Source organism: Garra rufa, chromosome 3 (genome assembly GCF_049309525.1).
Source record: "Garra rufa chromosome 3, GarRuf1.0, whole genome shotgun sequence".
Lineage (NCBI taxonomy): Eukaryota > Metazoa > Chordata > Actinopteri > Cypriniformes > Cyprinidae > Garra > Garra rufa.
The window spans coordinates 27,849,775-27,862,390 of NC_133363.1; the positions used below are offsets into that span (position 1 = coordinate 27,849,775).

Sequence of the window (12,616 nt, forward strand, 5' to 3'; positions counted from 1 at the left end):
ATATATATATATATATATATATATATATATATATATAATAACACTAACGATTATTTTGGTAATTGAGTACTCTGTCGATTATGCTGAGGATTAATCAAGTAATCGGATAATCATATCTTAAAAATAGACCTAAGCAAACAGTAAACTTTAAAATGACTTAAAATTCATGTATAATAGCAATAATAAATTATTTAAATAAAGTATCAGAAGCAAGTAATCATATGTTTTTATGAACAATCTGTGAAAATACATTATGTATTATAAACATTAAAACTAACGTACATTATGCGTTATATTAAAGGCCTGCAGAGGCCGCCAATGACCTGACGACTGTTTTTACACATTACAGCATGATATTTAGTCAATATTAAATTTAACTCAAATGTTAAACTATTATTAGAAATCGCAATAAAATTTTTGAAGTTGCAAAGAACACTTAGCATATTTAGAAATATATTGATGTATTATCCTGTGTTGAAATAGGTTTAGAAATTATTTACCTTACAAATATGCTGCAATTGTGCGTGTTGCGTTCTCAGATGAACGTTATAATAAACGTAAACTCACAGCAATATGCAGAGAGTTTAAAATGCTCCACACAGCTAAATTATAACTGTTTGTGTGGAGCAGCATTTACTGTGAATGCAGAGCCGCTCTGAGATGCATGTAACCTACGCACATGTAACTAATTTAAGCACATATATTAAACCTCCATTGCATGTATTTATTTAAATCAATCGTAGAGTTTGTTAATTAGAAATTGGTCTAATAATGTATTTCATGGATTCTCATCTGCAGTATGCGCCACTCGACACAGGCAAAATGCAATCAAGGATTTTTTATAATAGAGTCCTCGAATTGAATCAAGGAATCATGACAGCCCTAGTTCCGGCCTTGTACCATTGTTTTTGAAAATAAAAGAAAAAAATTTGCTTAGACAGACATATGACTATGAGACACACCAGGGAAATAAGAATAAGATGAACAGCACCAGAGAGAGAGAGAAAGGCATCTGTAAGTGCAAACATTGTGTGTCAAGCGCAGTCCGGAGGCGTTCATTTGAAGGGGAAATCTGGTGGAATTAGTGTACCCAAAAGTTAGCAGATGCACAATTGTCTGGACATCAGCTATTTTGTACTCCCCAGTGCATTTTGAAAGAAAGCAAATGAACAGAATCCAAGCCGTGGTTTAGCGATGCAACTCGATGTAGGGTGACTTACTCAAATCTGAGGCTGTGCAGCAGATGGTTCTAAATTTGTTTGCTAAATACACTATTTTTTTCTTTCTTTTTTGTATAACCTATCCGACCTTCTTTTTCACACTGCGCTCCTGCTGTTCCCGCCGCACAACCTAGTATTGCACTATGCTTTCGAAGACTTGAGAGAGAACTGTATTGATCTAGTTCCATTTGGCATGTGGTCTTATGGCTGACCGTTGAAGGAGCTGTTGTTTTGGCTGCTCACCAAAAAGAGGAAACGTGATATTTTTGAACCAGACGGATCAGACGTTACATCAAAGGAGCTCTGCCTTCCAAGGGACAGTCATGATTTCAGTTAATATGAAAGCAAGGAAGATGGTGAAAAGGAAAGAAATTGTGGATCCCACTATAGTCTCTGCAAAGGCCCCTTGAGTGGGGTGACAGAAAGCTATATATAAATGCATATACCCTTCTACCTAAAATTATACTTTATTATTGTTTCTACAAAGAAAATGTATGATAGGGAGAAATTATTATTATAACTGTTGTTGTTGTTATAAATTGTTTGTGCTGAGTTGTAGTGAAGTGAACATTATGTAAATATAAAGTAAATTAAAAGTAATAAAAGTTAATATGTTATAATTCTGTTGATCTTTTAAATATTGATTAAATGTGTTCACTTCATCTTTAGTAATTTCAGTAATGCTATAACTAGTTAGCATATAGATAAAGCTTGTAGTATTATTTTATTCATTATAGTAACTCTACCATTTTAGATCTGTTAATCCAATGAACAAGAAACCCACAAAGATGATCAGTATATAAAAAGAGCTGTTTCAAGGAGAAAAATAAAAAAGAAAGATGAAACAGTACTGATAGGAAAAGTGTAGAACAATGGACTACTAAGACAAAGATAGACCTTGAGAATTGTAAGATGAAGCAGACTGGCGGAATGTCATTAGTGACAATCTCGGTGATATCTTGAGAGGCAGCATGTATTATGAGTCAGCCTGAGTGAGTTCAGGTTAAAGATGGCCACTCCATCACAGAGACAGGAGAAAGCTCTGTAAGGACACCAGGCTTTGATGCACAGCCTGAGGCATCTGGTGCACTAAGGCCGCTTTCTCATCTCTTCTGCTGTGTGTGTGTGAGTGAGTGTGCATGTGTGTTTGATCGCGCTTGGCATCAAAACTTGTGCTGCAATTTGACAGCATGTCCAAAGTTGTGCTATATCCTATTGCTTTTCATCATAGTATGTGTTGTTGTTACTTGTGATTCATGATTAAAAAGTGCAGTGTTTCGTATTGTTAGAATCTTTTGAAAAGAGAGTTCACGCAAATATGAAAATGCTGTCATCATTTACTGAACTTCATGTCATTCCAAACCTGTATGCCTTTCTTAACAAGAAAACTGTTTTTGCCCATTGAATGAAAGAAAAAAAAATACTACAAACATTTTTAAAAAATTGTCTTTGTGTTCTTCAAAAGAAAGTGAGTAATATAGGTTTGGAACAACATGAGGGCAGTATTACTTTAGTGCCATTAAGCTGTTAATATTTTGAATTGGATTTATTATTATATTTTCTGATTTCATGTTCATTTTGGCTAAAGTTTTATTAATTTTCTTGAGTTTTGTCATTTTTATTAGTGTTTGTTGTTTGTTTTGTTGTTTTTCTAGCTTTAGAGTCGGTTAAAATTCAATGGGCTCAGGGGAGGCAAGAGAGACACAAATGAGTTATTTATACACCTTTTAATGTTATATTTTGTAATGTGTTGTTTTATTTTTGTACTGCATTTTATTTCTTATCCAGTATTTTGTAGAGGCACTGCCTCCCTTGCCTTCTCCGAGGAAATGCCACTGATATATTTGAGCAATATCACACTCGTTTGTGTAAGATATGGCTGTATATGGGCACTGTTGTGATTCAGCCATAGGTACTCACAGCGTGCCGATATACAACCATATCTCACGTCTACGAGTGTGATATTGCATTTATACAACAGTTTGACAGCACAAGTTTGTAAATACATAAACTAAATATCAACAGTGTTTTTAAAAGCCCTCTTTTGTGCATAACTATTTCCTTCCACCACAAATTCAAATCTAAAGTTGACAGTTTAACAGCTGAGCCCAAGCCTCCGTTACTAATTCCAAAACATCACTTTAGAACTAGTAACGAAAGAACGTTGAGTGGCTTCATTGAAAGTTGAGTTGCTTCATCACAATAAACATAAGTTTGGAAATCTGTTAAGGAAAGCATTATCTTTGTCATAATGTTAACACCCTGTCATCTGTTATAGGTGAATTTGCAGCTCAGTGCATTTGTTCACTGCGTCAAGCTGTTGTTGAAACTAAAAATAACTTTTATAACCGTTTATAGCTTCAACTTTTCAATGTAAAAGTTTCTTGTCGCCATCTAATGGCAAAACAATGTAACTAAAATCACCATCACGAACACACGCACCGTTTCTCAATTCTAAACACTATTATTACACACTATTGTTTATATAAAATGTTATTTATTGAATAACAATATTTAATAAACAACAACAACCGCCATAATAAAAGTTGCTATGCAATTCAGTCAAAAGTACAAAGGCAGCGCTCTGATATATAACATTGAACTTACATAAACATGAGACTTTGCCAAAACTATCTTTTCTGGAACAAATAATAGATTAACGAGGCCAAAGACTACTGTTAGATTTACCCATAACAAATTATATTCATGTGTAACCATCACAGAGACATCAGAGTCTGCGGCAAATTCCAGAAGATCTGGCCCGAGGTGAGGTGCTCTTGTGCGGGTTCATGAGTGCAGAATGCCCGCTGACAATCCAGAGCTCTCATGTCTGAAAATATTGACACAAATTTTCAAATAGACGTTATCTATATTAACAAACTGCATATTTAACTATATAACTATAAATAAGTACAGCCTGAAAACCTCTTAAAACTACATTCCGTGACACAAAAACTGTAATATTTATAAAATTATACTGGATTTAGGTGTCCACCATGACACTTGCTGTAAGAAGTACTGCAAGCAGAGTGATACGATTACAAACTATGAAACGGAGTTCTGATAATGCTCTAATATTACACTCTTATAAGCAAATCAGATTTGAGGACCAGAAATAACTGTTGTATAATTATACATACATAGACATTACCATTAAACAATGTAAGTAAATGTATGTAATTTAAGCTAATATAGGTTAATGGAAATTGTGTGTATACACTTGGATTAAGGCCCATTCTCTTCTAGTCATAACACTATTAATCATGTTTTCCCCATGTACATGAAACAATGGTGCTTTTTTTTTTTTTTTTCAGTCACACTTAATTGCATATTATCCATCCTGACGACTGGTTTAAAAGATCATGTGCAAGTAATGATCTAGAAATGCACATCACGGAGGCACACGTGCATTCTGTGATGGTTCCCACCTGCACACACCAGGCAGGTTGTCTGAAGCAGACCTCCAGAGCTGAGCTGAGGAGGTTTGTTTGTGATGATAACTGTAATTGCGGTGGTTGGTAACATAGAGAGGCCGATGCGAGCTAGGAACAGCCAGGACCACCACAGCTATCTTGACCTAAAAGTTATGCTTCAGGGTATTGTGACCTGAAAAAAGGAGATTGAATACTTGAGCGCAACATAATAGCTCCATCAGAAGATTATATTAGCCTTTATTTTGCTATAATGTGACTAGTATGAGATGCTTGAATGCACTTTGGACTGGCAAACCTAGGAACATTTAATTTGACCATAGCTGTGCGTACACACGTTGAAACATAGCAACGAGGACTGCATATCAGCAAAGATTGTTCAGGACAATGTTCTTCACACATAATGACACACAAAAAAATGGAACTTTAATTACATTGGTAAATCAGCTCACAGCTTTTGCAGATAATCGCTTTGCGATCTCAGGGAAACAAAAAGAAAGCCATATTTACATTTTTCATTAGCATGTTTATGAGCGGAAATTAAATTCCGACCCTGTTCAGTTTACCAATATTTGTTTCAATGAGCTTCGTGATGTCCATTCATTCTGTAGTTTTAAATGATGACTTCCTATTCACCCTTGTGAGAAGCAATAAATAAATACATACATTAACATTGCCTCGGTTGCTCCAAGACTCTATTAAGTGATAAAGCTTTTTCCATAACTCGGTTATTCTGTTGTATCCGTCTGAGGTATTATCTAAACCTTTCGCTCAGTCGGTGATTTTATTTTCTTTCTTGAAATAAAAATTGAAGGCTTTTAGGAAGACATTGTGCAGCGTATCAACTGAAGGAGCTCCTTGAGACACTGGAGAGCTCCAACATATGCTTTGGGGTATGAGGGGGCAGATAATGAAGTTACAACTTCTGAAAAGAAGCTCCAGTGGAAGCTCCAATACTTTGCTAGTTGTTTTTTTGTCCGCCTCCCAGAGACACTAGTCGCGTAGCCTTTGCAAAAGATTGACAGCACAGATGAAGCTATTTATATCCATCTGTTTATTTATCGGCAGAATAGACATTGTCTTGGTCGTAAATTTAATAGTGTGTCATTTCCCTACCATTTACTTGCATGAATTGTCTTTGATTTCATACATCACAGACAAACTTTATCTCTCCCTAGATAACTCAATCAGCGTTCTTGCCAAGCACGATTCCTTTCGGCGACAGAAACAGGAGACGTACCTCCTTCCCATCATCGTGACTGACGACGGCGAGCCTCCAATGAGCAGCACGAACACTTTAACTATCCGGGTGTGCGGCTGCAGCAGGGAAGGCACTGTGCAGTCGTGTAACGTGGAGGCTTTTGTTCTACCCATTGGTCTCAGCATGGGAGCTCTGATTGCTATTCTAGCTTGTATAATTCTACTTCTCGGTAGGTCATTTCAGCTGCCTCTTTTAGTCCTCACTAATTTTTGAATTTAAAATCCACTTTGTGATTTGCATGTAAAATTTAAATCGAAAAGGCACTTGGTAAAAGAATAAGAAATCAAAACCTCTGAACTGCACAAAGGTAGAGCTCACTAAGTGGCTGTTCTTGTGCCTTTCAGTTATCGTGGTCTTGTTCGTGACATTGAGGAGACACAAGAACGAGCCGCTAATCATCAAAGACGACGAGGACGTGAGGGAGAACATCATCCGTTACGACGACGAGGGAGGCGGCGAGGAGGATACGGAGGCCTTTGACATCGCCACCCTGCAGAACCCAGATGGCATCAACGGCTATCTGCCCAGGAAGGACATCAAGCCTGACCTGCAGTTCATGCCCAGACAGGGTCAGCACTCGGGGCCGAACGGAGTAGACGTGGATGAATTCATCAACGTACGGCTTCACGAAGCAGACAACGACCCCACGGCCCCACCGTACGACTCCATCCAAATCTACGGCTACGAGGGCAGGGGCTCCATCGCAGGCTCCCTGAGTTCCCTCGAAACGGCCTCCTCGGACTCGGACCAGAACTATGACTACCTTAGAGAGTGGGGGCCGCGCTTCAGAAGACTGGGCGAGCTCTATTCGGTGGGCGAGAGCGACAAAGAGACTTGACCTCCAAGCGCCACGGACCTTTTGCTTTCGTCCACATAACTTGTGTATTACGCTACGGGGATGTTAGACACTGCTGTTTAAAAGGGGGGGTGGGCGCCTTTTTTAAAACTTCTTAGAGAGACCTAATAGCATTAGTCATCTACCACATCAGAGTGCATCGTAACGTCAGAACTTACCAGTGTCTATAGTAGGAGGTCAATGATTCTTGTGGAGTGTGAGTTTAGATTACCGTCATTGAGTGTCTAGCAGTATTTTGGGTATTTGTCGTTCACTGTGACCACCCGAGGCATCAGAACCTTGATTCTTGGTAGTCGCTTGAAAGGACTGGATGGAAAGAGGACTTTGGGACACCTTGTGGCAGGAGAAAAAGGACTGTAGAGGCCTCAGAATGACACCGCTCCCCAGCGACAACAGATCTCTTGCCGTCATTCAGCCAATCAGATAAACGAACATTTAAAAAAGAAGGTAAACTAAATAGCAATATATTGTCTACATTACTTATGAATGTATGTGTGGTTTAACAAATGCGAGCGCATTGAAAATACGTCACACTGGCTTTAGGATCTGCCTGCTGAGATAACATTTGACCCTTTGATACTACGTGGCCAGATTTCTTGAGTAAACTGGAAAAGCCTCGAGGCTTGCTTTATACAACCCTTTGTATCCATATGCTTTAAGTGTGGTTCACACTCTGAGATGATTAGACTGTGTAAGACTGCGATGAGGACAACAAGAGAATTGTGGAAACAATGAGGCCTTCGTTTTACAAAAGCAAGCATTAAATACAGTCGTATTCCAATGGTTTTTGGAACATTGATGGTGTTTCTTCATTATTGTGTATGTTTTATATAAATATATAAATATTCATCGCCAGTCGTCTGTTTTGTGCTGCAGGTTTGAGTATATTTGTACTTTTTATTTTTTATTTATTTATTTTAGTAAAGCTGTTATTTTTATTAACTTTTTCATTTAAAGTTTCAAGCTTTTTCCTCTTCAGCTTCAGTTTCATTCTGCTGCATCACTGTATATTTAAATGAATTTCCGTACCGAAATTCACATAGTGAGATTCGTTAACTACACTGAACTGTGAAATCCACAGAGGATTTGTTCTTGACCAGGAAAAATAAGTCAATATTTTATTGACACTGTGTGTGTGTCTATATATATTCACATACTATATACAGTGATATCAGTGATCATTCTAAGCACAATAGCTGAGAACATCTAGTTCATGTTTATATTTGACCCCTGCCATTTTTCAAATCAAAAACCAGAATCCATCAGGTGAAGAAATACAGAAACAGACATGCGTAATGTGCTGCACTGTATGATATTAGAGCAAAAAAAGAAAAGAAAAAAAAATATGTACATAGAGTCATTGCTGATTCTCTTAGCTTTTCTTTGAAGTGATAGGTTTTGTCTATGCACGTTAGCTATTGCACATGGGGATCTGGCACTGGAGCTACGTGCATACTCTGTTTGTATCGATGCGATATGGCGATTCTCTTGGATGGACAGTATATATAAAATAGTCTTTCATGCAAATCATATTTTCTACTGTGCTTTAATGCTCATACACTTGTATGTTTAATTAGCTACTCTCTGTATTGTAATCTAAGATATCCATGTATTGTTTCCTACTTTGTGAAATATATTTTTATAAATACTTGTGGGTGTAACTTTTCTTAAGCCAAGTATTTCGCAGGTCCTGATCCTTGTACTTGAGATCTTTTTCTTGTTTTTTTATTATTTTTTTTTTTTTGTTATTATGAAAATGATTCTCCCATTTGTGGTTATCAGTTAACAATCTGAGCCAAATTAATTACACAAGATGCAGAATAATGAATGAAATCGATCACATTTATAAATTTTTACTCAGAAAAATAAATTGACAGATTTTTTGTTGGCGGATGACCAAAGCATTGAATTTGAGGTTGTTAGATTTTATTTTATTGACCCCAGTCCCAACACTGGCCTACCGCCAACAGTATTTCAATATGCAGTCGAGTTTGTCAGTCTTTCATTCATTCAGAATATGTTTTTAACGTACAGTGCCTTGCAAAAGTATTCATACCCCTTCATTTTTTTTCACATTTTGTTTTGTTGCAGCATTATGTTAAACTGCTTTAAATTAGTTTTCCCCCACATCAATTTACACTCCATACACCATAATAATTACAAAGCAAAAACCATATTTGCAAATTTTACAAATTTATTAAAAATAAAACACTGAAATAAGTACATTGCATAAGTATTCATACCCTTAACTCATACCTCTGAACTCTTCCCTAGATCATTGCCTTGCCGCAAGTCTGTCACTGAGCTCTACAGGCAGTTATCTTGACCTCAGGACTTGGTTTTTGCTCTGATATGCATTTTCAGCTGTTAGACCTTTTCTTAGAGGTGTGTGCCTTTCTAAATCATACTCATTCAAATTAATTTGCCACAGTTTAACTCCACTCGAAGTGTAGTAACATCTAGAAGCAATATGAATGCTGACCTGAGCTAAATTTCGAGTGTCCCAGAAAAGGGTATGAATACTTATGCAACGGGATCTTTTCAGTTTTTTTATTTCTAATAAATTTGCAAAGTTGTTACAAACCTGTTTTGTCATTATGGTGTATGAGATGTAGATTGATGTGGAAAAAAGTAATTTAAAGCAGTTTAACATAATGCTGCAACAAAACAAAATATAAAAAAAATAAAAAACGAAGGGGTATGAATACTTTTGCAAGGCACTGTAATAGTTGTAATTTTGTCATTTTTGGTCTATGAAAACATGCACTAGATGGACATTGGCCATTCTTGCTGGTTTATTTTTAGCATCTTATGCAATGCGCACTGTGTTTTTAAGACAATGTAAATACTTAAGGTCTCTGCAGGGTGTTTCTTTCACTTGTGGTCCCTTTAGCTGTTTTCAAAGACAACGGCACGTCCTGTGTGATCGGCTCTTGGTAAGTGTGGTTTGGCAAGACATCTATTTTATAAATAATAAACTGTAGAAAATAAATATTACATTGACAGCCCTATATAAAAACAAATGAGTAAAAGCTTTATAATTTTTTAGAATTTATGCATGTATTACCTTGTATGCTCAACTAAACCTTCAATTTCCTCCTGTATTTATCCTTTGGTATATTATGGTCACCTAATCTTTGTGTGATTGGCATCAGGTACTTCCTTCATATATATATATATTTAAAAAGTAGCTTTACTGTCAGGCTGAAATCCTTTTGAGAGATGCTGATAGATTTTAATTATCTGTCCCCCCCAGTGTTTTCCAACAAAGTGGAGGCTTATGAGTCATAATCCGCTCCTCCTTTTTCCATTTCCCTTTGAAAGATTAAAATTTATCCTCTAACCTATCTGATATTAGATTGTTTTCATGAATAACAAAAGCTCATGATCTTGTCAATTACTGCACTGGAGTGGATTTATCGTTTGTTACAGTGAAACTAAAAACAACTAAAAATGCATCCATATAAGATTACTGTGCAGAATCTTAACTCCTCTGTACCCTATTTGTATGCATTTTTTTTTCTTCCTTTTACTTTTATGCCCTGGGTTAGAATTATAACATCAAACTCAATATTGAAATGTTGTTGTGGTTGTACAATGTCCTCAAGTAGATTCAACACTGATTTACTAAAAGGAAATAGAAAAGATATATAAAAGCACTGTTTTGGTGCATGCGTTTTTAATCAAGCTGAATCAAAAGAATTAAATAATAGTACAGTAGTCATTAAAAATTTTGGTTTGTGGCTTTAACTGTTGTACCCTTAAGCGTGGCGCTGAACCTCAGGCTGTTCTCTCTCTTACTAGAAGTGAACTGTAAGTTTCTCTGGCAAAATCCTCTGTTAAATGAGTATGCAGTAAAAAATCTTGAGTTGTTGGGAAGCCACATTTGAGTTTTATGTATGATGCATGTAGGTTAGAAAGTACAGAAAGTTAGAGACAAGTACAGACTGTCCACACACTCCAGTTTTAATTCTGCTCTATTTTCTGTTCTGTGCACGAGGACCAGGCTGGTCAATTAAAAATCATTTAATTTAAGTGGGTAATACTGTATGACTTCGGATGTACTCTCTGCATATTCATCCTTGGCATTTTCTATGCAGACTAGGTAATAAATTGGAAAATGGCATATGTCCCCATTAAAAGGACATCTTTATAGAAGTCAAGCGAGTTGGAACAGGCCATTACTCTGCCTCTCCCACAGATCACTGAAGCAGTGGTAATACACAGGCACCATATGAGCACCCTGACACGCTTATTAATATTGTTGACAACTTTCAAACTTCTGATATGCCATCAAGGATTTATCCTCTGATCCTACAGCAAATGTCTTTGCGCCATGTGCTGATCCAAGTTAGTGATTCATGGCAAAAGTTTCAAAAGTGCCAGTAATATCAGAAAATGTGAGAACGGAAAAAGTTATGATTCAATATTTGTTTCCATGACCAAACTTGTTCAGATTTTTGCTAATGCTTTACAAACCTTTCTCTCTTTTTAAATTAATGTAATAAGTTTTAATGATGATTTTCAATTTTATAAAACTCTACTCATAATTAAAATGCCATATTTCTCTTATTAATGCATTACTTCGTACTGAAAACGGAGTAATGAATAATTAGAGAGGTATGGTTGGATAAATAATTACATTTTTTTTAAGGTTTAGTTAGTTAGCTGCTGCTCTAATCCAAACCAAACTAAAACTTAAAGTCTGTCTGCTTTTTCGGATGTGTTTGGTACATTTCTAAAAAGGGCTCAGTGTTTGGCAGCTAATTTATTTAGTTCCCCTTCCAGACTAAAAAAAAAAAAATGTTTCATAATTCTCTATCTATCTTTCTTGGACTGAAACAGATTTCTCTCTATGTTCATCTCCATCCTCCCACAGACATGAGGTTTCATTTGGGAGACCTTGGATGTGACTCAGACACACTTCAAGTGTCCTGCTTTGTATACATCATATTTTTAACATATTCATGAGAGGATTTTTATATATATATACACCTTACTTTGTGATAGCAAGTTCACAGTAACTCTTGATGGATCTTGGACATTTATCCGGGTCAAACTGAATTATAATTTGAAGTGACGAAATAGCGTCACTGTTCCGTAAGGCACTGATGGCATATTCATGCATATTCATCAGAAATGCAAATAGGTTTGATGCGCTGATGATGCTAATTAAAGCAACCCTGATGAAAATTAAATGGACATGACCGAATGAGGACAGACGTTGATGGTGGGCAATAAACCACAAAACAATCTTTGGGAAATCAGTCTATCACCAGAATGCAATTATTATTTGTTTGCTTGTTTGTTTTACATTTTACTTTATGTTTACTCCGGATGATTTTTGAAATCAAATATTGCAAGAAGAAAAGTTACTTTGCAAACTTTGCAAGTGAACAATACATCACTTGAAGTGCTCCGAGCTGTGGTCACTCCTCTGACTAAACAGCCATTAACATCAACAACTCAGCTCTGGATGGCGAGAAATGTCAAGCTGATGAATTATACAGCAGTAGAGAAATATGAAAGCACTTCGAAGCTAGTGCTCCTGCAGAGAATCAGATAGAAGGCAAAACCTCTTTTACAAGTGCCGTATGTAGAAAATCAATGAGTTCTGGTCAGAGGCTCTTCACCACAGTACCTACCCCATTTCAAGAGCTCAGGTGCTGTTAATGATAAGACGAGGGCGCACAATCAACCACAAACCATTTCACATCTCTGCCTTTGTGGAAGTTGGGTCAGCTTAGTGTCAACTAAGTCTCCTCGCAGACAAACATAGAAAAAGGAGAGTACAACATTCCCGAGACCAGCCACAGCTGATCAAATTAGGTATTGACCAAATGCCAAG

The 12,616-nt window shown here is 36.6% G+C and overlaps 1 protein-coding gene across 1 annotated transcript; it reads left to right on the forward strand.

Annotated features, from left to right (window-relative positions):
• The first annotated feature begins 5,832 nt into the window (after positions 1-5,832).
• On the forward strand, positions 5,833-7,623 carry LOC141331028 (cadherin-8-like). Its single transcript, XM_073835858.1, has 2 exons — positions 5,833-6,081; positions 6,257-7,623. The coding sequence occupies exons 1-2, from the start codon at positions 5,931-5,933 to the stop codon at positions 6,748-6,750; spliced, it is 645 nt and encodes a 214-aa protein (XP_073691959.1). The 5' UTR covers positions 5,833-5,930; the 3' UTR covers positions 6,751-7,623.
• The last annotated feature ends 4,993 nt before the right edge of the window (positions 7,624-12,616 follow it).

Excerpts from the sequence above, each read along its gene's own strand:
- LOC141331028 (XM_073835858.1), top strand. The coding sequence starts at position 5,931 with ATGAGCAGCACGAACACTTTAACTATCCGGGTGTGCGGCTGCAGCAGG. Across the intron at positions 6,082-6,256 it reads TTGTATAATTCTACTTCTCG|TTATCGTGGTCTTGTTCGTG; the intron begins GTAGGTCATTTC and ends TGTGCCTTTCAG.